Source organism: Xenopus laevis, chromosome 5L (assembly GCF_017654675.1).
Source record: "Xenopus laevis strain J_2021 chromosome 5L, Xenopus_laevis_v10.1, whole genome shotgun sequence".
NCBI classification, from domain to species: Eukaryota; Metazoa; Chordata; class Amphibia; order Anura; family Pipidae; genus Xenopus; species Xenopus laevis.
In genome coordinates, this window is record NC_054379.1 from 99,827,094 (window position 1) to 99,850,773 (window position 23,680).

Genomic DNA, 23,680 nt, shown 5'->3' on the forward strand with positions numbered 1-23,680 from the left:
TGTACCTTCCACCATTATAGGTTGCGTGGCTGCGGCCTGGTCCGCGTTAGTTTCAGCCTCAGGTGGCAGAGGCGCTTGGGGAAAGGTATTTTTCCATGCGAGTTGTGGCACTCTTTGTCCCATCTTTTAGCCGAGGTGCTTAGTAGTCTTACCGGGCCAAAATTTAGACGTGGAATGGCAGGATATATAGCAGGATTAAATACTGTCGATGGAGCTCAGCAAGAACGCGTGTTCTCAGTTCGCCATCTTAACTCCGCCGAGTTTTTCTTCTTTGAAAGAAAAATTTGAGGTTTAATAAATAGACCCCTTAATGTTACGGTGCTAATGTTATTGAGTTTACAGAGCCATTTTTAAAAAGCCGGCTTGAGGACCACCAGGTCAGATACTATAAAAGAACGTGAGTGCATGTGGGGGGGATGCTTCGATGCAGATGCTGTTCTACGGCACTCTTATTGCAGCAAGCAGGGAAATGTATCTTTCTGACAAGCAAAGCAATTTTTGTAAATAAAATAAATATATATATATATATATATATATATATATATATTTAATTTAATTTAATAATCTTGAAAGGGTATAAGTCAATATTCTTCAAAATAAATTTATTTTTTAAATATATATCAACACATATGAAAAGGATAGATAGGTAAAAAAAGACAAACACTTTTAAATGGACAATCACTGCCCCCCTGCAGACACATTTCAGGAAAAAAAAGTAAGATTTAAAAAGTTTAAAAAAAAAGAAAAGAAAAATCAAAGATTTGAAGTTTGATTCCAGAATCAGGGAAATAAAGCAAAATTCATGTAAAACGTAAACCTGATTTGGTTGTTGTACCTGCACATGTTTAATAGAGGTTATTCCAGAAAGATGGATACAAACAAGTAGGAAATTGTTACCAGAGTTTGTGTCAGGACAGGCTTCATATAAGATGGATTACTGAAGTGCTAGTTAATCGCATATCTGGAATATACCATGCTCCATATTACTCTAAGGGAATGGCAGCTCTATTTTAAGGTAATGTTTTTATTCCTGCTTTACATCTCTGTCATACTTCTTCTGATAGCTTCTTTCAAATTGGCATCTGTGTTGTAAAAAATAAATACATACATGTAAGAACAAACCGTTTTATCCAGCAGCTGTCAAAATCTGTGAGTTCAAAGGGGAAGGCAACATTTTTTCAGGCTCCCATTTTCTACTTACAAGATTACTGTATCACAAGTATTTCCAAGACTATCAATAACAGCAAGGTTTAATGCTTAATCTCGCCCTACCTGGTTTTCAGGCTGGAAAACTCAAGGTTCTGCTCCATACGGGACCTGCCATACTGTTGATAAATCACTGTCCTATACTATAGCTTTAAAGTCTTGCAAGAACAATGCCACAAGATTTCATTATTTCTGTATAGCTTTCAATTGGAGTCATTTGATAAAATATATCAAAGCGCCATACTACTCTGGTTGACAATCAGATAATTGAGTCGCAGTAAATTTGAGTGCCCCCAAGGCTACTGAAATCCAAACAAATGTATTATTGCCCAAATGTATTGTTAGGGTGAGATTAGTCGCCCAGAGACAAATCGCCTCTTCTTCAGACGACTTATCTCCCCGAAATGCCTTCCCGCCAGCTAAAATGTAAATCACCGGTGGGATGGCACTCTTTGTTTTCCGAAGTCGCTCAAAGTTGCCTCACAAGGAAACTTCGGGCGACTTCTGAAAACCTGAAGTGATCCGAGTGCCATCCCGCCAGCGATTCACATTCTAGCTGGTGGGAATTTGTTCAGTGTCCATTAGTCGTCCGAAGAAGAGGAGATGTCGCTGGACATCTAATCTCCCCAAGTAGCAATACTGGATTTGGCTCTCCAATACACATATAAAAATGATGGTCAGGAAATTAGTATATATAAATGAACAAACCTTCATCCAGTTCTGTTAGAGCATCTTCTGTTTTATCATTTGCATCTGTAGAAATGGCAGAACGCAAAAATTATAATATGCATATAGTGGTGTAGAACATCATTCTTCATTTTATTACTAGCAGTTATTTACACTGAAAACTGGTAAAGACTTTAAAAAATGTGTCAGGTCTATTAACACTTCCTGGTTTAATTTTGTGATGAAGGGGAATTTGATTAACTTATGGGGCCATATACAGGCACTGTATCTATGCTATGATTCTGTAACTGTAGTTATTCAGCTTATCAGTGTAAAACTATCCTAACATTCAGTAATTTTATGATCTCCCTTTGTACATGCAATGAGTTCGGTCCTGCCCCAGCTTGGTGTTGCCTGCTTCTACTACCATTTATAAATGATCACCAATATACAAAATTCTCACTATCATATCCATTAGGGATGCACCAAATCCCCTATTTTGGATTCGGCCAAACCCCCGAATCCGTCGCGAAAGATTCAGCCGAATACAGAACCAAATCTGAACCCTTATTTGCATATGCTAATTAGGTGTGGGAAGGGGAAACCATTTTTTACTTCCTTGTTTTGTGACAAAAAGTCATGCGATTTCCCTCCCGTCCTTAATTTGCATATGCAAATTAGGATTCGATTCGGCTGGGCAAAAGGATACGGGCGAATCCGGATCCTGCTAAAAAAAGGCAGAGCCCGAATCCCGAACCGAATCCTGGATTCGGTGCATCCCTAATATCCATATAAACAGATCCACAAATTAATTGTGCAGTAAATTAAAGGATTAAAATCCAAAATCCAAGTTAAAATAACATCGTACTGTCTATTTTATTTGAAAGGAAAGTACTATCAATATTTTTCCTGAAAGAGAAGAATCTATACTAAAAGAAAATTTTTAGGAAAGTGTCAGTCTTAACTTCATACACAAATTTCTCATACTGAGAAATAATCTTGCAATAGGATAAACCATAAGTGTCTCATGATTATAATAAGTACCAAAGAGCAGTGCAGCTGTGTGTGTAGGAAAGGATATATCAGTAACATTCCGCTCTTCTTCCCTTCTGTATGGCAAAATTGAGAAATTGAGAGTAGCCTGCTAGTTTGTGAAGTTTAATAAAAAACTGCGAGAGGGGAGTTGTGATTGTTTATGCAGACTTAATGTTTTCTATTTATGCTACATGTGAACACAGACAAACAGCAGAGTATAGCACACAGGACAAATTATGTGTATTTTAAAAAACAAAACTCACATGAAGTTCAATCAGAAGTTTCTAATATTTATTTTTTTACATTTTGTCCTTCAAATTCTAGTTACCTTATTAATTATGAATTGTTTCTGATAGAGATGGGGCACTGAACAAAGTGCAGACTTTGATATTTATCTAATCTTTCTATCACCATCATTGGTTTTGTGTTATCTTAGTCCAAACACTCTCACAAGCAGTGTACCTTGCATTGTATCAGATATGCTGTTTAGAAGTGCACACATCATATCTCCCTCCAAGTGGTGAGGATTCAGAATGTGAGCTGGCCGCTGAGTTTTCTTAAACTGGCTCTCCAATTCCAGAAAGCCTTTATCACCAGAGAGTATGGTAAATGGAATTTGCTTTGGAAGCTGTTCATCTAAACGTCCTGCCTGAAATGAAAATCACAGACTTCAGTGAAAAAATGTTGGATAATATTTAGCTAAATACACAGTGCTTTTAACAGTCCGAACTGAATAGTCTTTAGCAAACTTTTAGATCTCATTGTAAAGTTTTGTAGGTTTATAAATATCTTACAAAGCTGTTAACATCTTCCAAGACGATTGCTCTTTCCCATGACAGAAAATTATTTGCAGTATCTAATGTGATGTTAACCAAAAGTATGGAGGAAAAAAAGGAAACAAAGAAGGAAAACACAGCTCACGCTTACATGCATGCATATAGCAAAATCAGCTGCATCCTTTCGATCACTACAGTGGGGATGAAGGAAGAACGAACCAGTGTTGGATAGGTAATTGAAGATTTTGCACTTAACTGGGCGCTTCCAGTTGCTCTTCCCTCCTACAAAACAGACATTATAAAATTATATATATATATATATATATAAATAAAATCAAAGTTTGGAATAAAGCATTCCAGGGCCAGCACTTTTTATTTTACACACATCACAGTGCTCCTCGGATTATATGATTGAAAATTGTCCGTGCACCCGAGATTGCTTGATTTGAGAGAGAGAGAGAGAGAGAGAGAGAGAGAGAGAGAGAGAGAGAGAGAGAGAGAGAGAGAGAGAGAGAGAGAGAGAGAGAGAGAGAGAGAGAGAGAGAGAGAGAGAGAGAGAGAGAGAGAGAGAGAGAGAGAGAGAGAGAGAGAGTGTCAAATCAAGCAAGGACAATTTTCGATCAAATAATCGAGGAGCACTGTGATGTGTGTAAAATAAAAAGTGCTGGCCCTGGAATGCTTTATTCCAAACTTTGATTTTTTTATATATACATACATACACACACACCTGTGTTTAAATGTGTGTGGTGTGTATGTGTCGTCCTGAAACATTTCAGCAGTGCTTTACAGAGAATACATCATTCACACAAGTCCCTGCCCCAGTGCAGCTTACAATCTAAGATCCCTTAGTGTGGGAGAAAAGCAATGTACCCAAAGAAGACTAACATACAAACTCATTGCACATAATGCCCTGGCTGAAACTGAACTTAACCCCAGTGCTGCAATGAAGCAGTGCTAACCACTGCACCTCCTTGCTGTGCACCATTTATATTATTTTATAAGTTATTTACAGCAACAAAGCAGTCATCATAGGTGTAGTAAGTATAGCAGGACACTTGGAGACTGTCATTTCTCTAGCATGATTGCGGTTTTTCCAATGGAATCATTATATTGCATTTTCACCCTTCAACTGTCATGGTGGGAGTTATGTCCCTTAACAATTTGCAGCCTAGGGATATCTTGGTAATCTAACACCAGACATCAGAAACAGGGTTGATGTCTTCCTTCAGAAAGAAAAATGTAAATAAAACTGCAGTTTACTGGATCAGCATACTGCCCTCAAGCCCACCACTGGAATGTGTCAGTGTTTCTTTTGTTTTTTTTTTATTTAGACCAAACATTTGAGTCTAGCTAAGGCACAAAACTAGTAAAAATTCAGTTATTTGGCAATAGAGAAATGCAACTGTATTATTTTGAATACATCATCTCATTATTCCTGTTTTAGGTTACACAAAATATATAGCTTTGGTAAATAGTGTTCTTTAAGCCTAAAATAGCTTCTGTTTAGAGGTCAAATTTGCACATACTGTATGTTCTATACAATTCTCCCTTCATTCATGGTCTTGTTAGAGAATTCAATACACTGATAATGCCAAATATTAAGTTTCCCTTTACCTTGAAAGCCCCAGACAAATGTTCCCTGATTAAGGTATCCTGGCAAATGTGAGAAGAACTGAGCCCAGTTATCCAAATCAACAAACACAATGTGTGTCATGGTACGGAGAAACTCCAAATCAGGCAACTCGACGGATTCTTCTAATAGGGTGAAAAAAAAAAAAACCATGACACAGTTGAAACAATGTTATCTAGAGTAATTTTGCTTTAATAATGTATTACTCATTAAATAATAACTGAGAAGACACTCAGAAAATAACCCCAGAGGTACTGCATTGTACTTAGAATACAGTTTACATTTTGATAAATATATTAGGGATGCACCGAATTCACTATTTTGGATTCGGCCGAACCCCCGAATCCTTTGTTAAAGATTCGGCCGAATACCGAACTGAACCCTAATTTGCATATGAAAATTAGGGGTGGGAAGGGGAAAAAAATTCTACTTCCTTGTTTTGTGACAAAGAAGGGCACGTGATTTCCCTCCCCACCCCTAATTTGCAAATTAGGATTCGGTTTGGTCGGCAAGAAGGATTCGGCCGAATCCTGCTAATAAAAGGCAGAATACTGGCCGAATCCCGAACCGAATCCTGGATTCGATGCATCCCTAAAATATATCTCAGAGAATCTAAAATCTTATAAACAACTATACATCATATAAACTTTACTGGTAAATCAACTCAAGAATTCCAGAATCTTGAGTATGTATGTGCCCACTGGTTTGAATGGATCTCTGCAGGTCTGAGCTCAATGAAAAAAGGGGAAGAATTTCTATGTATTAGGGATGCACAGAATCCCTATATTGGGGATTTTTCCAAACCTTCCTGAATTTGCATCAGCTTGCGGAAATTCACATACTCTTAAGGGTTTGGATTCACCTGCTTCTGATGAGAAAGGCTCATATTTGGCTGACCCCCGAATTGATTCCAAGATTTAGTACATTCCTACTTTATAATGTTGTGAATGACCATTTCTCATGTCTAGGAGCTGGATTACAATAAAATGTTGTCATACAAAGAAGTTAATTGTGCAGATGGGTGAGCTGAGCAACATATAAATCATCTGAAATGCCATATCTGGCCTTCAGGCTCCAAATGTTGCAAGACTTCATTTCTTTTATACCCAGACAATCGTCCTGTGCAGTTTGGTCATACACAAAGAAGGTAAGGATTTATCCCCAATCCAAAATTTCTTTTAAAGGAATAAAAACTGGGTAAATAGATAGACTGTGCAAAATAAGAAATGTTTCTAATATTGTTAGTTGGGCAAAAATGTAATGTATAAAGGCTGGAGTGACTGGATGTCTAACATAATAACCAGAACACTACTTCCTGCTTTTCAGCTCTCTTGGTTTACACTGACTGGTTACCCTGGTAACCAGGCAGTATCCAGAGACTTGAGGGGGGGCACATGGGTCATATCTGTTGCTTTTGAATCTGAGCTGAATGCTGAGGATCAATTACAAACTCACTGAACAGAAATGTACCATGTGGCCCCCCTTCAAGTCGCTGACTAACTCAGTTATAGAGCTGCAAAGCAGGAAGTAGTGTTCTGGCTATTATGTCAGACATCCAGTCACTTCAGCCTTTATAAATTACATATTTGCCTAACTAACTATATTAGAAACATGTTTTATTTTGCACAGGCTATTTGCCCAGTTTTTATTTTCACACTGAACTGTTACTTTAATGCCAACCCCTTTTACCTAATCTTTGATGCTACATAAAAATCAATGCAATGTGGAAATGTATTCTTGTACCCGGCAGTCCTTTAATATGTAGCTGAATTTTATTAGCTCATACAGAACTAAGAGAAAATGCCATTCATACAATGGCATCAATATTTAGGTTTAAGCTCTTTTATTGTGTCTGAACATTGGACATTTCGGCCTTTTTTATGCATAGAGATTATTTTTAAGAATTTATTTTGGAAAAGCATACCTTACACGCCTATCTATCCACTTGTATTGGCTTCTTAAACTAAATATTGCCAGATTTGTGGAGGATTATTCACATTTAAACTATGCACAAACCACATATAAACAATTTGTATATGAACTCTCTTGGTACAACTAAAAGCATACATCATTTAATTCCCCTAGAATAATGTGACATGTAAAAAATAATCTGAATCGGAGGTGTTTTTAAGTGAATATACTACTAATGGATGCAATCTGTCACATGGAATGTAGATAGGGATGTAGCGAACGTCGGAAAAAAAGTTCGCGAACATATTCGCGAACTTGCGCAAAAATGCGAGCGGTTCGCGAACGGTTCGCGAACCCCATAGACTTCAATGGGAAGGCGAACTTTAACATCTAGAAAAGACATTTCTGGCCAGAAAAATGATTTTAAAGTTGTTTAAAGGGTGCAACGACCTGGACAGTGGCATGCCAGAGGGGGATCAAGGGCAAAAATGTATCTGAAAAATCTGCCTGTGTGTGCTTGGAAGAGATAGTGTAGGGGGAGAGCTGTTAGTGATTTCAGGGACAGATGATAGTAAGTTTGCTGGCTAGTAATCTGCTTGATACTGCTCTGTATTGGAGGGACAGAAGTCTGCAGGGATTTGAGGGACATTTTAGCTTAGGTAGCTTTGCTGGCTAGTAATCTACTGTTCTCTTTAAACAACTGCCATACGTTGACCTTGTAGGCATTGTTTGCCCAGTTTTTTTGGACGCAGCCACTGAAGCACAGTTGCCAGAAAAAATATGCCATATAAATGCTGAAAATAGTCATTTTTCGCCATACGTTGACCTTGTAGACATTGTTTGCCCAGTTTTTTTGGACGCAGCCACTGAAGCACAGTTGCCAGAAAAAATATGCCATATAAATGCTGAAAATAGTAATTTTTCGCCATACGTTGACCTTGTAGACAGTGTGCAAATAATGCCTACAAGGCCAACGTATACACTACTACAGCGGTGGATACGGATTACGTAAAATATATGAATGCTGCTTGAAAAAAGTGACTCCGGTGTTTTTTCTGGAGACGGTAATATTATGGATATTTAGACAGAATGGGAACAAGGTCACACAGCTCGATGGCGGGTTGAAGAAAACAGTGTGCAAATAATGCCTACAAGGCCAACGTATACACTACTACAGCGGTGGATACGGATTACGTAAAATATATGAATGCTGCTTGAAAAAAGTGACTCCGGTGTTTTTTCTGGAGACGGTAATATTATGGATATTTAGACAGAATGGGAACAAGGTCACACAGCTCGATGGCGGGTTGAAGAAAACAGTGTGCAAATAATGCCTACAAGGCCAACGTATACACTACTACAGCGGTGGATACGGATTACGTAAAATATATTATGGCTGCTTGAAAAAAGTGACTCCGGTGTTTTTTCTGGAGACGGTAATATTATGGATATTTAGACAGAATGGGAACAAGGTCACACAGCTCGATGGCGGGTTGAAGAAAACAGTGTGCAAATAATGCCTACAAGGCCAACGTATACACTACTACAGCGGTGGATACGGATTACGTAAAATATGTGAATGCTGCTTGAAAAAAGTGACTCCGGTGTTTTTTCTGGAGACGGTAATATTATGGATATTTAGACAGAATGGGAACAAGGTCACACAGCTCGATGGCGGGTTGAAGAAAACAGTGTGCAAATAATGCCTACAAGGCCAACGTATACACTACTACAGCGGTGGATACGGATTACGTAAAATATATGAATGCTGCTTGAAAAAAGTGACTCCGGTGTTTTTTCTGGAGACGGTAATATTATGGATATTTAGACAGAATGGGAACAAGGTCACACAGCTCGATGGCGGGTTGAAGAAAACAGTGTGCAAATAATGCCTACAGGGCAAATAATGCCTAAAAGGTCAACTTATACACTACTACAGCGGTAGTAAAATAAAAAAAGTAAAATAAAAAAAAATGAATATTAAAAAAAAAAATTAAAGTTGGTGCTGCTGAACTACTAGGAGCAGCAGATTAGCACACCAGTCCCACTCCCCAACACTGCTAGACTAATAGCACTGGGCTCTTATAGTAGTAGTAGTAGTAGTAGTAGTAAAACAACAAAAAAATAAATAAAAGCAGTCCTTACAAGGACTACTGTTATTGCAGCAGTCAGCAGATGAGATCAGAAGCAGGACAGCTGCCCACTGCAGCTACATACAGAGCACTGCAGTAGAAGGTAGATTACTAGCCAGCAAAGCTACCTAAGCTAAAATGTCCCTCAAACCCCTGCAGACTTCTGTCCCTCCAATAACAGAGCAGTATCAAAACGATTACTAGCCAGCAAACTTTCAACTGTCCCTGAAATCACTAACAGGCAGCAGCTCTCTCCCTACACTATCTCTTCAGCACACACAGGCAGAGTGAAAAAACGCTGCAGGGCTTCGGTTTTTATAGGGAAGGGGAGTGGTCCAGGGGAGAGCTTCCTGATTGGCTGCCATGTACCTGCTGGTCTGGGGTGAGAGGGCAAAAAAAAGCGCCAACAATGGCGAACCCAAAATGGCGAACGTCGCGCGACGTTCGCGAACTTCCGGCGAGCGCGAACACCCGATGTTCGCGCGAACAAGTTCGCCGGCGAACAGTTCGCGACATCTCTAAATGTAGACCTTAGGGAGACACTGGTAAATGTAAGATGTAAGATATCAGTATTTCACACTGTGGATGTGCCTGAAGGAGGCACTTGTCATATACTGTATATATGCAGGCATGCTCTACAAGACACAAAATTGGTCTGACCAAATTTGCAGAACTGCACATATCTACTCTGTGTATTGCAGAGACTTATAACATTAACCCTGAAACTGCCATAATTTGACTTCTGCTCTTTAAAAATGTATATATGGGGTCAAAAAGAAGTTTTTGCCATTGCACATCACACCTCAAAACAAGAGGGAATATAGTTTTAAAAGATGCCTTTAGTGATATTGGCAACTTCCCTAAAAAAAAACTACTGGCTGCTTCCCTAGGGTGTAAAAAAGCTTGCAGCTTCCAGGACTATGCAAAGGTAGAGCGTGACAGTGCAATTTGCTTCCCGTCCTATTGTCCTTCCGGGCAAGGACTGTTACATCATGTTCATCTGTATGGGGAGTTATTTAAAGAAGAAAAAAAGGTGAAATTACTAGGGGGGTGGCAAATATTAGCCATCCCCCTGTAATTATAATCACATATCTGATACTATGGATGCACAGAATCCACTATTTTGGATTCGGCCGAACCCCACGAATCCTTCTCGAAAGATTCGGCCGAATACCGAACCCTAATTTGCATATGTAAATTAGGGGTGAGAAAGGGAAAACATTTTTTACTTCCTTATTTTGTGACAAAAAGTCACGCGATTTCCCTCCCCGTCCCTAATTTGCATATGCAAATTGGGATTCGGTCCAATCCGAATCCTGCTGAAAAAGGCCGAATCCCAAACCAAATCCTGGATTCAGTGCATCCCTATCTAATACACCAGGTCTGTGCTCCTGGTTGTGAAAACTGCACCGGCCCGGGGTACTTCTGTAGAAGCAGAGCACGACTTACTTGCACTTTTTCTTCCAGACTGGCACAAGCATGGTAGAGTGATAAGTGAATTTTAAGCAAACGCTATGTTTTTCACTTTACTGTCTAACAATTGGGACCACAGGTTATTTCATCTTTCTTCCTCCTTTAAGACAGAACTTTTTAGCCAAGATTGAAATCTGGCACCATATATTATTTATTATTACTAATGATGAGTGTAATTACAAACAAGAAAATGTCCTCTTTAATGAAGACTTGGAACTAGAACTGCCAACTTTACACTTTCTCGTTAAAAAAAATACACAAAGCCATAGATTCATACAATACCTATATCCATTTTCCCTGATTTGGTGTCTTCTGTCTTTTTGTTCTCAGCAGCACGGAATCTAGGCTTTGAATGTTCCATTTTGATTGAGTTAGTAGAACACTTATTTGGAGTATTAGCGTGCAGTCTGTGTGCATGGGGGGTTACGGCTTTTCCATGTTTTCCCTTGGCACACGTCCCACTGGCCATAAATTCAAAAACCTCCTTTTGTGAATCCAAGGGTTTAAAATGTTTAATATTAGGCTTTTGAAGGAAGCAGTGTTTAGCATGATAGTGCTGCTGAGCGCTTGCTGGATCTTTAAATGATTTGGAACAACAGCTGCACTTCACAACAAAATTGGTATCAAGTGGCTGTGGGCTATTCGTGCAACTATGGATCTTTAAGATGTCATATGACTGCCCTGTTGCTGAACAGTTACTGCAGCTGTACCAAAGACTTCCTTTTTGTAGCAATCGTTCTAAGCATAGACGACCATCTTCCTCTTTTGTTGCTTTGTTTGAATAATTTTCTAAACAGCCACAGGTTAAGCAGTTATCATTTGGCTCTGGAATGGAAAAGGACTGTTCTTCATTCTTTTCAAGAGATTGTATTTGTTCTGGCACAAATCCATATTCCGAACTGTGCAAACCACGATAGTGCCCATGGAAGTCTTTTTCATCTTCAAAGTACAGATCACACAGCCCACAAACATATTTCATATTTATCTCTCCATCGTGCTGATGCTGACTATGTCGGAATAGTGTTTCTATTTTGTGAAAGCGGTTTTTGCAAATATCACACGAGAATTTGTGAAACTGATGAATACTTATATTTTTACAGTGTTGCCTAACACTATCTTCAGAACCGAACATCTCTTCGCATATATGGCATTGCCAGTGGCCAGCAGTAGTTTCTGTGTTTGTGGAAGATGTTTGGGAAACAACCATTTGTGATGGACTACATATCTGTGTTGATGTGGAGGGTTCGTCTTCCCATGTTTCCTGCTCAAAATAGTATGAATGACCTTTGTGACATTCACATACATGTGCCATCATATTCTCATTTCTAGGCAGCTCAGTATGACAGCCTTTGCACCAAAAGATAAAATTGTTTAAATGAGCTCCTCCATGGAACCGGCTCATGTGCAGCCGAATGATACTCATATCATTAGCCACTTTATTACACACCAAACATTTGTGACAAATCCCATTAGATATCATTATGTGATTCTCAGCATCTTTCTCAGTTGGAAATTTTTGTAAGCATTCACAAAACCATGCTGTCACAGTGATAGCAAGATCTCTTGCCTGTTTTTGCCTCTTTGCAGGAGAACTTTCAACAGTGTTTTTCCCTCCATTTATAAATAAGTCCGTTCTCCTCTGATCATTGTCATCTAAAGTCCTTTTAAGCATATTAGGTTTAAATCTTGCACTACTTGCAGATAAGCACATATCAGATGGAGTTTTGATCCCTTCATGGGTGTAACAAAAAGCCATAATTGATTCTTCCAGGCTTGCTATTAATTTGGCTTTGTGACCAGTTCTTTGGGCATGCTTAGCAATGTGTGTGTCACTTTTCAATATTTTCCTACATGACAGACAGTAGGCTTTACTTAAAAACACTGACACAACCTCAGCTATGCTTTGTTCTGAATAAGCCACAGGATGAGCATTACGGCACCGTGTTCTAGAAAAAGAGAGAAAAAAAAAAGATAGATTCTTTTTCCATACACTCACGATAGATAGATTAGATAGATTAGATAGATTAGATAGATAGATATAGATGATAGACAGACAGATAGATAGATAGATAGATACACCAATATCTAAACTTCTATACTAATTGTAGATTTTAGTACCACAATAGCCTATGATATTATGCCTGTCCAAGAATTCATCTCTTAAAAACATTAACAGAATCACAACATCATCCAGCAGTGCATTCCACAACCTCACTGTCCTCACTGTGAAGTTGAGGAAACTTTAGACATCTCTTCTAAACCTTGATTATATCTAGCATCCTATCTGCGGACCACATTCTATTAATCACCTTTAGCGTTACCCATCAAAATACAAAATCTAAACATCAATAAAAACTTTTTTATTTACCCTGCAGCTTGCCAGACCAACCTCAGTAACAATTTATAAGAAATGGGTTCACTCTCCTGTGCATCAGAAAAAAAAACCTGCGCTCCCCTACAGGGAAAAGTTTAGTCATTGCCCCCAGGCCCGGATTTGTGGAAAGACCACCAAGGCCCGGGCCTAGGGCAGCAGGATTTTAGGGGGGCGGTATGGTGCTCAACCACACCCACATTTTTCAGAAACACTGGGGATGCACAGGAGATATGATAAGTTTTTTAAATTTCCTGTCCCCCAATACCCATTGCTCTGGTCCCAATGACCATAATTTGCCAGAATAAAGGGGAGAGGTGGTGAAGAACGGCAGTGGGCCTAGGGGCGCCTGCTATGTAAAGCCAGCCCTGATTGCCCCATTGATGGGAACATACAAGTTAGTGTGACACACAGTTCCCTCCAAATGCAAAGATCCCATTCCCACCTTTTCCTAAAATAATGTTCACTCCATTCTGATTTATTCTCCTAGCTGGAGTAATCAAACAACCCCCTGACCTATTTCTCAATTTTTAAACTGTGATGTACCTGCAATTAGAATTTCACATCCCATGGAGATGGATTAATCCACTGACTCCAAACGTCTCAACTTCCTACCTCCTATAATCTTTTTAAACTAATACTAAACCCTGCTACACACAGTTCTATGCCTAACAAAAGAGTAAGTAATTAATAATATTTACCTAAAATGAGCAGAAAGTTCTGTATGAGAACGTAGTTCCTGATTGCAGGATGAGCATTTAACCTGGAATGGAATGTCCTTGCACAGAGCAACCAAAACATTTTTTGCATATCGTGGAAACGGTACTGGACATGGTATGCTTCTATTATCTGCAAAGAAAGTTGCAAACAATTACACACGCATAAATATGAACCTGAGAATAACATGTGAACACTCTTATTTTTATGGTGCATGAGGTGTTTAGATTATCCACGTGAAATCCTATTTGCTGAAGTAAGTGGAGACAAGAGTAAACCAGTTGTAACTTCTGAACTTGCATACCTCTCTGTAGAAATAATTTGCTAGTGGCAATGGTTTAGGGGAAATTGATGCATATGTGTTTCATGGACATTTGTATGGCAAATGTGCTTCTAGTAAAGGTATGGGATCCGTTCCAGTTATCCAGAAAGCTTGGAATTACAGAAGGGCTTTCTCCCATAGACTGCATTTTATTTTATTTATTTATTTTTTTTCCTTTGTAATAATAAAAGTATACCTTGTACTTGATCCAAACTAATATATAATTAATCCTTTTTGGAAGCAAAGTCAGCCTATTGAGTTTATTTAATGTTTATATGATTTTCTAGTAGACAAACATAATGGAAAGCTCCATTATCCAGAAAAGCCCTAGCCCTGAGCATTCTAGATCATTATAAATAGAAAATACAGTATCATTCACTAAATCATGTACAAAATGTGGATTTTGCGTTTTGTCAAAACAATAAAACTCCAGACAAGAAACGTATTACATCACCTAATTCGATAGCTCGCAAGAAGTGATTGCTTTCAGACATGTGCTGTAGACATTCATCTCTTAGGTTGAAAAGTAAAAAACACAAGGGACACGCATAACTGTTGATAACCTGAGGAGGAATATTGTTCTCATGGCCATCAGCCAGTCGGGCCTGAAAAGATAAAGGAACTAAATCAGTCATGAGAAATTATACAGTGAAATTTTGCCATGACAAGCATGAGGAACAGGCAGCTCCTGCTGCTTCCAAAATAAAAAGCAAAATAATGCTTTAAAGTGATACTGACACACAAAGTATGTACAAAGTATGTACATTAAAAGTTGCCTATAGGTCATGTTGATGGTTTTTCTCTGAGAGGTATGCCTTTGTATATAATTGTTACTTGAGGTTCCACAACCTGACTGTGCCTTCTCAACCTCAGTTTGTAATGCTAATGAACTAATGTTGCACAAATATCACAGCATTATTTTTTTAATATATATTCAAAGCAACTTAATGATACATAGCTACTTAGCTCAAATTCGGTCAGCATAGGGTTGCCATAATAGGCTTCATTTTCAGATGCGGTTATATATAAAATGCAGCACTTTAGGATTAGCAAGATATGAACACTACACTATGGAACATACAGTATATTGTTAGTATCCTAGACTACACATGTTAATATCCATACTGTCAAATGGGAAGTTTTAATAAATGCTTTTAGCCCACACCTTACCCCAGTACCAAAGGAGGGTGTCTATGGACAGCCCACAGCAAATAAAGGCATTTATTCTAGATACCAGATATTTTGGTAAGCTTGGCATCACAGTTAGCACATATAGCCTCCCTTAATAACCCCTTAGACTTCTCTTGCTCTTTATCTACATTGCCGCAGACTGAGGGACACACATAGCACCTTTGTAATTTTGATATAAATGATACCAGACATCAGAGAGTACCAGTGTCGGACGGGCCAGTCCCCCTCTCCCAAACAGTTTTAAAACAATAATAAAAAAAATTTCGGCGCATCGCAGCGCCGTTTCCGTTTGCGCGATGCGCCGCCTGGGCGCCGAGCAGGGATTCGCCTAACAAGTAGGTAGCGGGGGCCAGAGGGGGGCCCTGGACACCAGTCCCGGTGGGCCCCGGACCCCCCAGTCCGACCCTGGAGAGTACAGTAAAATGAAGTGTCTCCTCAGCACAAAGGTCTCCTAGTTATATACAGCTTTCCTAAAGAACTAAATTATGAATGTATTATGAATGCACTAAATACAGAATTCAGACAAATCCCAGAAACTTTTTGCAGAATTTGTATTCAAAGGGAAATCCACACTCTTAATATTACATACCTTTAGAGCACTAAACAACTGAAAGTACAAATATGTGTATTAGAGTATTTCTTTATAGTACACGTTCACTGAATTCATAACTTTAGAACTCAATTAAGTACTGGATCCTAAAGTTAAGGATTAATAAATTATATGGGCACAGAAAATGGCCCTACCTTGGCTAGGACAACCCCTCCCAGAAGTTATAGGGGGTAGGGTCACATCTTTCATGCTGTGAGACAGAGAGGAGGAAAAAATAGGCTTGTTTCTTTAATTTATTAACCGTGAATCTACTTAAGCTACTCAAAGGAAGAGAGGTTTGCTCACAAGGAGAGTAGGCACACGTGGTGTTTCAAAATTCAAAAAATAGTCTTTGCATAGTTAACTCGCAAAACTTTCTTTGGAGGTGTATGTGTGATAAGAGTGTTTGGGGGTGTCCACACCATCACTTGTAATAAAATAATACCTGCATAAGAGTAAAGTTTCACAATTATTTTACATTATTTTCCAACATGTTTCACAAGTAACAAGTTCACAGAAATGAATACCTTTGCTGTCACATGATCATCATATTTATCAGGGGAATTAAAACGTTGAAGACAAGCAACACAGGCATAAGAATTTGAAGGAGCTCCATGAAGATGAATAGTTGGGTCGCACGGAGAATGATCAAACCTTGAATTACAAACGTTTGCAAAAATAATTAAGGCAATATGAGAGCTTGTAGGCAGAAATAACTTCTCACAATGGGGCAAGAACATTCATCACAGTCTGCCAGTACAAGTGAAGAGCTGCTAACAAGTACTAACAAGGAAGGAACTCCACAAGTGAAGTCTTACCAAACCACTGTAAACAGTTAATACCCAATAAGGCAAAACTAGAAGTGAATAAATATTTTCCCTGTATTCTTGGTGACACAACACTGTATAAAAGTTTCTCCCCATAAGGTATGGGCAGGTAGCTGTTTCTAAACCTGCGGTTAAAAGTAGGTCGAACCAGGCAAACCACTCACCTCCGCCCGCTCTGGTGTCTGCACTAACAGGCATTGGATCAGTCTGCATGCAGACACATGGAGCAAATTTCAGCACAGAAACACATGCATTTTCCACTCCACATGTCTCAGTGGGTAAACACAGCAGTTTTGAAAGGTACGTTAGACCATCAAGTGCTTATATTGGATTCAAATAATAAAATAAAGCATACAAGAAAATGTTAATGCTAAATGGCACTGCCTGTACTCAGATACATAATTCACTACACCTTTTGCGTTCTGATAGTATACTTACAAAATTCTGAATGAATCTCTCTATCAGTTTAAAGATTCACCTCCTCAATCATAGAACACTCCTCTAGTCAGAATGTCAGATTTAGCATAAACAGCTGTGCAAGCGGAGATAAATATAATGGGACTGTTCAAGGATAAGAATTACATATAGAAGTTGTAGTGTATATAATTTCATAGTTTCTGCTAAGAGACCGTCATTTTGATGCATGTCTACACAGATCTGGTATTAGCAAATTTTGAGAGATGTGAAAAAAAACATATCTGGTGTCTGGCATTTATTAGCACATTCTTTACATATTCTAGAGACCTACCTAGGTTTAATAAAGTGGACCTACACAAAAACCTGCCCCACCAACCCACAATTTTACATGGTTAGTCAGTCAATAGTTTAATAAGCAACACAACGTAATAAGCAAAGTAACATAGGGATGGTGGAAAGGAAATCTTATTTTGTCAGCTGCATCACTACCTGTGCTTACCTATCCACAAAACATTTTATTGCCCAATAGCAATGGGACTATATTCCTTCGTTTTTATAACTGAATATGCAAGTTTGATTTATTATCATGTATTGAGGCAAAATACTGTGGATGCACCAAATCCATGTACATGGATCAGATAACTGCATTATCTGTGGGAAAACATTGTTCGGTTATGTTGGCCATGGCTTAAAAGTTACATGATTCTGCCAAACTGAATCAAAGAGACCAAATCTGAATCTAATTCTGGATTTGGTAATAAATAATAATAAACCAAATCCATACTGCATGCTGCCTGAAACTCTCTCTTATCCTCACTGTTATAAACCAGAGGAGGAACTGGAGTTGCTAAAAGGTAAGTGAAACTTCAACACTAAAATGGAAAACAGTTACCTTTCCAAGGGGAATTTTCTTAACGAATAGGTTATTAACCACCAAATTATGCAGCTACATCAATTGCTAATCTCATTGAGAACTACATTTATTTAAATACTGTACCACTGGTTTGCATCAATTTAAAAAGTCATTTGTCAGCAGCTAAACGTGTCTCAAATTTCCCAGCTTTTTCAAGTTTCACAGAGTGCTTATGCTTTTATTATATATCGTTATAAGCGAACATACCTTTTTAGATGTCCTAAGAGCAGCTGACCATTATCATACTTTCTGTTGCAGTGCACAATAGGACAGATGATGGGCGTGTTTCTGACAGGACTTTGTTCTCTAAAACGATTCTTATTTCTGCGGCTGGAACAGACTATCCCTGGCTTCAGCCCTATAACAGTAAATATTGAGTACTCTAAATATTCAATACTTAAGTAACTTAAGGTTTTGTAAAAACTGTAAAAAGGTCATCTTCTAAAAAGACACAAAAATAATTCAAGACAGAAAAAAAGGACTAACCTAATTTGTATTAATATCTTACTATAACTGAACTACAGCACAATTATGTATAGGGAATTACTTAATCTCTTTACAGTCGCTGCTAAACCCACTGTGTAATCAACAATATACTGATAAAAAAGCAGATTAAACTAAATAAACTATTTGTCTCATGTGTAACGACACTGCATAACCAATAAAGCTACATTTGCAGTTTAAAGTGACACTTGGGGGCAGATTTAATAATGGTCGAATTGAAAATTTGAATTTTAAGGTTTTTTTAATGGCCAAAACTGTCAAATTCGACTAGGGAATTATTAAAATTTGATTACAGTTTTTTTTAAAAACTTTTTTAAAACTTGAATTCGATTGTCTAAATTTATCATACACTGGCCCTTTAAGAATTTGAATTCCACTATTCTCCATCTTAAACCTGCCGAATTGCTGTTTTAGCCTATGGAAGACGTCCTGGGATCAATGGTTTGAAGCATTCCTGACATTCAAGCTTTTTTCGAAAAAAACTCGAATTAAACTCGAATTGAATTCGATTCAAATTTGTGGGTCGATCCTATTCACCCTTTGTTTGAAAATTTAGATTTTTGTAATAAATTGCAATTGGTCCAATTTCGAGTTTATAGTAGTTTAAAATAACTCCCCTGAACTCGAAATTCGACCCTTGATAAATCTGCCCCTTGATTTCATGTCTATATTAGCCAGGACACAATAGAGCCAGAAGGACTACTAAATGTCTTAAATGCCACAAAAAATTTAAAGGAAGGATCTCACTTTCCAAAAAATGAGCCTGGGGTTGATTTTTAAAATAAACGCTAGGAAAAGATAAACCACTACTAAGGAAATACTAAATTTTTTTAATAGAAGCAGAATATTTCAAATTGCATAATCAACATAAAATTTTTCAAGAAACCCCTTTTTGAGAATAATTATTCCAAGGTTAGTTAAATATATTGAGATTTTATAAAGGTTTATCCAATTGTGTTGCATATACAATTTGCTCTCAGTTAGTCCATTTTGTACCTCAACACAGCAGAAACACCTAGCTGCTTTCCTATACAGACTGAAAGGATTTGCTTGGAGTTTTTCATAATAATCATGCTCAAAATTCTGCCTTGATTCTAGCGATAGGTTCATATAGTTGCAAAGTCTTTGGCTATCATGGCACCACAGATGAGTAAAGTAGATTTTTTTGCAGGAGAGTAAGCAACCGACAAATGATTAAATAGTATTGGCCATCTGTCTTACAGCTTCCTCTAATAATATTTGGGGTATTGGCTCTGATGAAAAAGAATGGCATAGCGTAGACCTTCTGTTCTCCAACTAGCCACCATAAAGGATCTAGTCCAATAAAAAAGGACGAGACCCTCAGCAAAAGCTGACTAAAATGGAAAGCTACTGTTGTTTAAAGGAGAACTCCGGCTTCCAAAACAAAATTTCATAAAGAGGCCCATTGATTCTTTATTCTACTGGTACTGTACAGATGCCCATTATCGGCCAATGCCCCTTATTTAGCTTACCTGGCATTTTGAGCCACTGATTAACACATATTCTTGCTGCATCTGTACCTGGCAGCCCTTTAACGAATTCCAGCTCTTGAAGACCATGTGCATGTTGATCATGCAGTTTTTCCTAAATAAAGCAATATGAGATTTAACAAGCTACAAAGCAAATGCGAAACACAAAAAACTTAATATGGTGTATTAGCTCTAATGAGCTCTTGAGTCTTTCCATATTTTTTAAAATGAGATACTGTGATGCTTTCTATGGTATGGTTTTTAATACAATATTACAATGTGTGCCTTACAAATAAAGCTCATTCACACTCATTTAAACTTTTATAATCAAACCCGAAATGTTTACCTGAAATGCTTTATTTTTCTCTGCTTTATTTTTTTTCTCTACCTCAACATGTAGCGCAAGGCGATCAAGAGTTGAAGCCACTCTGTCCTTCTGACGGTCAACATGGTCCTTCGCTTTTCTCTGGGAACATAAAAGTACATGTTAAAATGAAATCTGAATAGGTCTCATAGTGAACACATTTCTATAACTAAACATTATTATCCAATAGGTGACAAAATTGATTGACCCTTGTTTGTTTAACAAACACAAATAAAGCACATTACTTCTAAGGGCTAGTCCACACGGGGAGATAGCGACGTGTTTGCGGTCGCGGCGACAAAGCGCCGCGACAGTCGCCGCGACCGGCGCAGGCGACAGTTTTGTATGGGCGCCTATGTAAAAACGCCTGTGCTAACCACACGAGGCGATGCGCTTTTCAACAGTCGCCTGAAAAAGCCTGGCGAGGCATTTTCAGGCGACTGTTGAAAAGCGCATCGCCTCGTGTGGTTAGCACAGGCGTTTTTACATAGGCGCCCATACAAAACTGTCGCCGGTCGCGGCGACTGTCGCGGCGCTTTGTCGCCGCGACCGCGTCGCTATCTCCCCGTGTGGACTAGCCCTTAACCATTTTTTGGATCTAAAGGATAAAGGTGGAACGGCAATTCAAATTAAACTTGAAAAAAAAAATCAGGTATACATTTTGCTCCTTATTGTTTACTTTACAAGGGCAACAAATGTGTGAGAAAGTTAATTATTCACCATTGTTTGCACTATTGCCTTCTGAATTAGACTTTATCTGTTACATCTGTTAACAATATCTTATAGCTAAAACAGGGGCAAGCAACAGTAAGGCACACTAGTAAAAAAGGATGACAATTGCAAAAAAGTAAACCACAAAGCAGAATGCTAATATCTTCAGAGCAAGTGGCAATTGTCAATATTGAAACTATTAGGAGCAATAGCTTGCAGGGCCATAATGTTTGAAAATGCTCTGTACTGTTTCCTGTGAGAATTGACTTGTATGCCATTATCCTAATGCCACTTCAAGTCCATAATACATAGCTGCTAAAGAACGTCTGCATGCAAATAAAAATGATACTTTTTGTTACTAACGGTCAGTGGTTTAAGCAGTAAAACACAGAGGAGCACAAAAGAGTAAGAACACTGAATATTCTTTTTAAAAAGACTTACAATAACAAAAGAATCCTTTGAGTCTTCATCACTACTAATTAAATCAATACATTCCAGGATAGGTCGTATTGAGCCCTCCTGCACAGGAAATAATATTAAGTCATGAGATCATCATTACAATTTCAAATTATGGGTGAGCATTTGACCTGAACAGATGCTCACAAAGCTCTACCATCTTCATACTATTCTGTATCTCAAATGACTAGTAACTTTCTAGATCCCACTGGATTGGCTAGCTGCAACAGGGCAAAACCATGATATGGCATAAAGACCACTATGTAATTAAAAGCAATTGACTTCAAAATAGAATCCCCAGTAGATACACAATGTACTTGCAAAACATAATAAGGAAAAAAGCAAAAATCTATTAAAGGAGTGAATTTCTTTACTAAAATAAAATGTACCCCTTTCGTTGACTACAGGCATGCTCCCATCTTATCACTAAATTTTACAAGGAGAGAAAGGCCACCCCTTGTATTATATTGTTCTTTTTTAAATATCCATGGTTTGTTCTTTTTTAAATATCCATGGTTTGCGGATATGCAGCATGTATAAGCACATGTACATGAATTTGTAATGTACATCGGAATTATTCTGTATATACTCCTAGTATCTAAACCCTACCATATTGTATATCCATTTTATATCTTACATTTTTGAAAACCAATAAAAATTTAACGAAAAAAACAAACAAAATTAACCACTCACAGGAAGCAAAACACATACGTTAAATTACTCGGGCTCTCGGTTGATCACCTCGTCTGCTGGTGCTTACCAAAAGGAACAGTTCCAAGCAAGCTTGGCTTGAAACAGTGCTCTGTGTGACATACTGTTGATAAATGCATTTTCATTTTAAATACAGCACTGTCCATTCACAGCAACCCTTTTAGCAAACAAAGTTGAATGTGTCAACTCATCACTAACAAAGTGTCACCCCATTTTAATAAACAGACACACACAGCAATATGCAGATAGCTTTGATTGGCCTAGGGATGTGTGGGAAAAAAAATCACCTGATATTTTAGATACTTACACTGACAAACTCAATATCATCCTCTCTACAAAGGCTCTCAGTATTCTGAACATGTTCATTATCTTCAACAGGTACAGACAAATCCATTATCTAAAGTGGGGAAGCAGAGGTTTATTCACATGTTGGATAAAACCTTAATAATTGGTTGGAACTATACAGGGTGTGAATATGAGTAACTAATGAAAGGCATCTTAAAGGTATAGTTCATCTTTACGTTAACTTTTAGAATGTCCTATTCCTAGAAACTTGACCTTCATAATTTAATTTTTATTTCTTTACTATTCTCTGCAGCCTCTTTCCACCTTTACAAAAGGGATTACTGAACTCAGCAGACAAATAAAACCCAATCTTGCTCTGCATGGCTACTTTGTTATTTATTAATATTTTTCTATTTGGGTAAATTGGACCCTAACAACTAGATAAGCAATGAAATGTAATCCAGCCTATATGCACGTTGATGAAGCACAACATGGAGATGAAAAAAATGCAATTTACTCTTGACCATAGTTTTAGGAACTAGTAATCTATCCATTCACCATAATTACATTAATAATACATCCTATATAATAAAATCCAAGTGTCTCTGCGTCCAGTCCGTCCCTGTGTCCGTGGAAATGCGCTACTGCGCATGTGCAGAATGGACTGTCTGTGGCGCACAATATACAGGCACCTGCCAGTCCCTCCCCCTCACGCACCTGCACGCCAGTACCAGGAATCCCGATCTGATGGAGGAGTCAGCGGCAATAAGGGAAAGCCCTGAATAGAAATAACGAGAAGCTGCTGTGAGTCACGCACTGAGATGAGGTTGCTGGAGCTTCCTCCATTGTCTCCCTGTTTGAAAGAAGAGGCCCCGCCCCATGGTGATGTCAAGGGAAGGAGGCGGAGGGGAGAGAGTGCACATGAGAGACAGCAGCAGAAAGGTGAGAGAGAAGACCGGCTCAGACACTGCAGCTGAAGGGTG

The 23,680-nt window shown here is 38.3% G+C and overlaps 1 protein-coding gene across 2 annotated transcripts; it reads right to left on the reverse strand.

Annotated features, from left to right (window-relative positions):
* Positions 1–551: 551 nt before the first annotated feature.
* LOC108716919 (E3 SUMO-protein ligase ZNF451) lies at positions 552–23,575 on the reverse strand. 2 transcript variants are annotated; one of them, XM_041563168.1, is made up of 15 exons: positions 23,415–23,575; positions 22,720–22,809; positions 21,687–21,764; positions 20,517–20,636; positions 20,174–20,285; positions 18,384–18,534; positions 16,547–16,673; positions 14,694–14,844; positions 13,902–14,049; positions 11,112–12,775; positions 5,298–5,438; positions 3,835–3,965; positions 3,370–3,556; positions 1,915–1,959; positions 552–1,082 (listed from the first exon to the last, which is right to left on the reverse strand). In XM_041563168.1, the coding sequence occupies exons 2-15, from the start codon at positions 22,804–22,806 to the stop codon at positions 1,036–1,038; spliced, it is 3,189 nt and encodes a 1,062-aa protein (XP_041419102.1). In that variant the 5' UTR covers positions 22,807–22,809; positions 23,415–23,575; the 3' UTR covers positions 552–1,035. The 2 variants fall into 2 exon arrangements, with proteins under 2 accessions (XP_041419102.1, XP_041419103.1); XM_041563169.1 differs by lacking the exon at positions 21,687–21,764.
* Between the last annotated feature and the right edge of the window lie 105 nt (positions 23,576–23,680).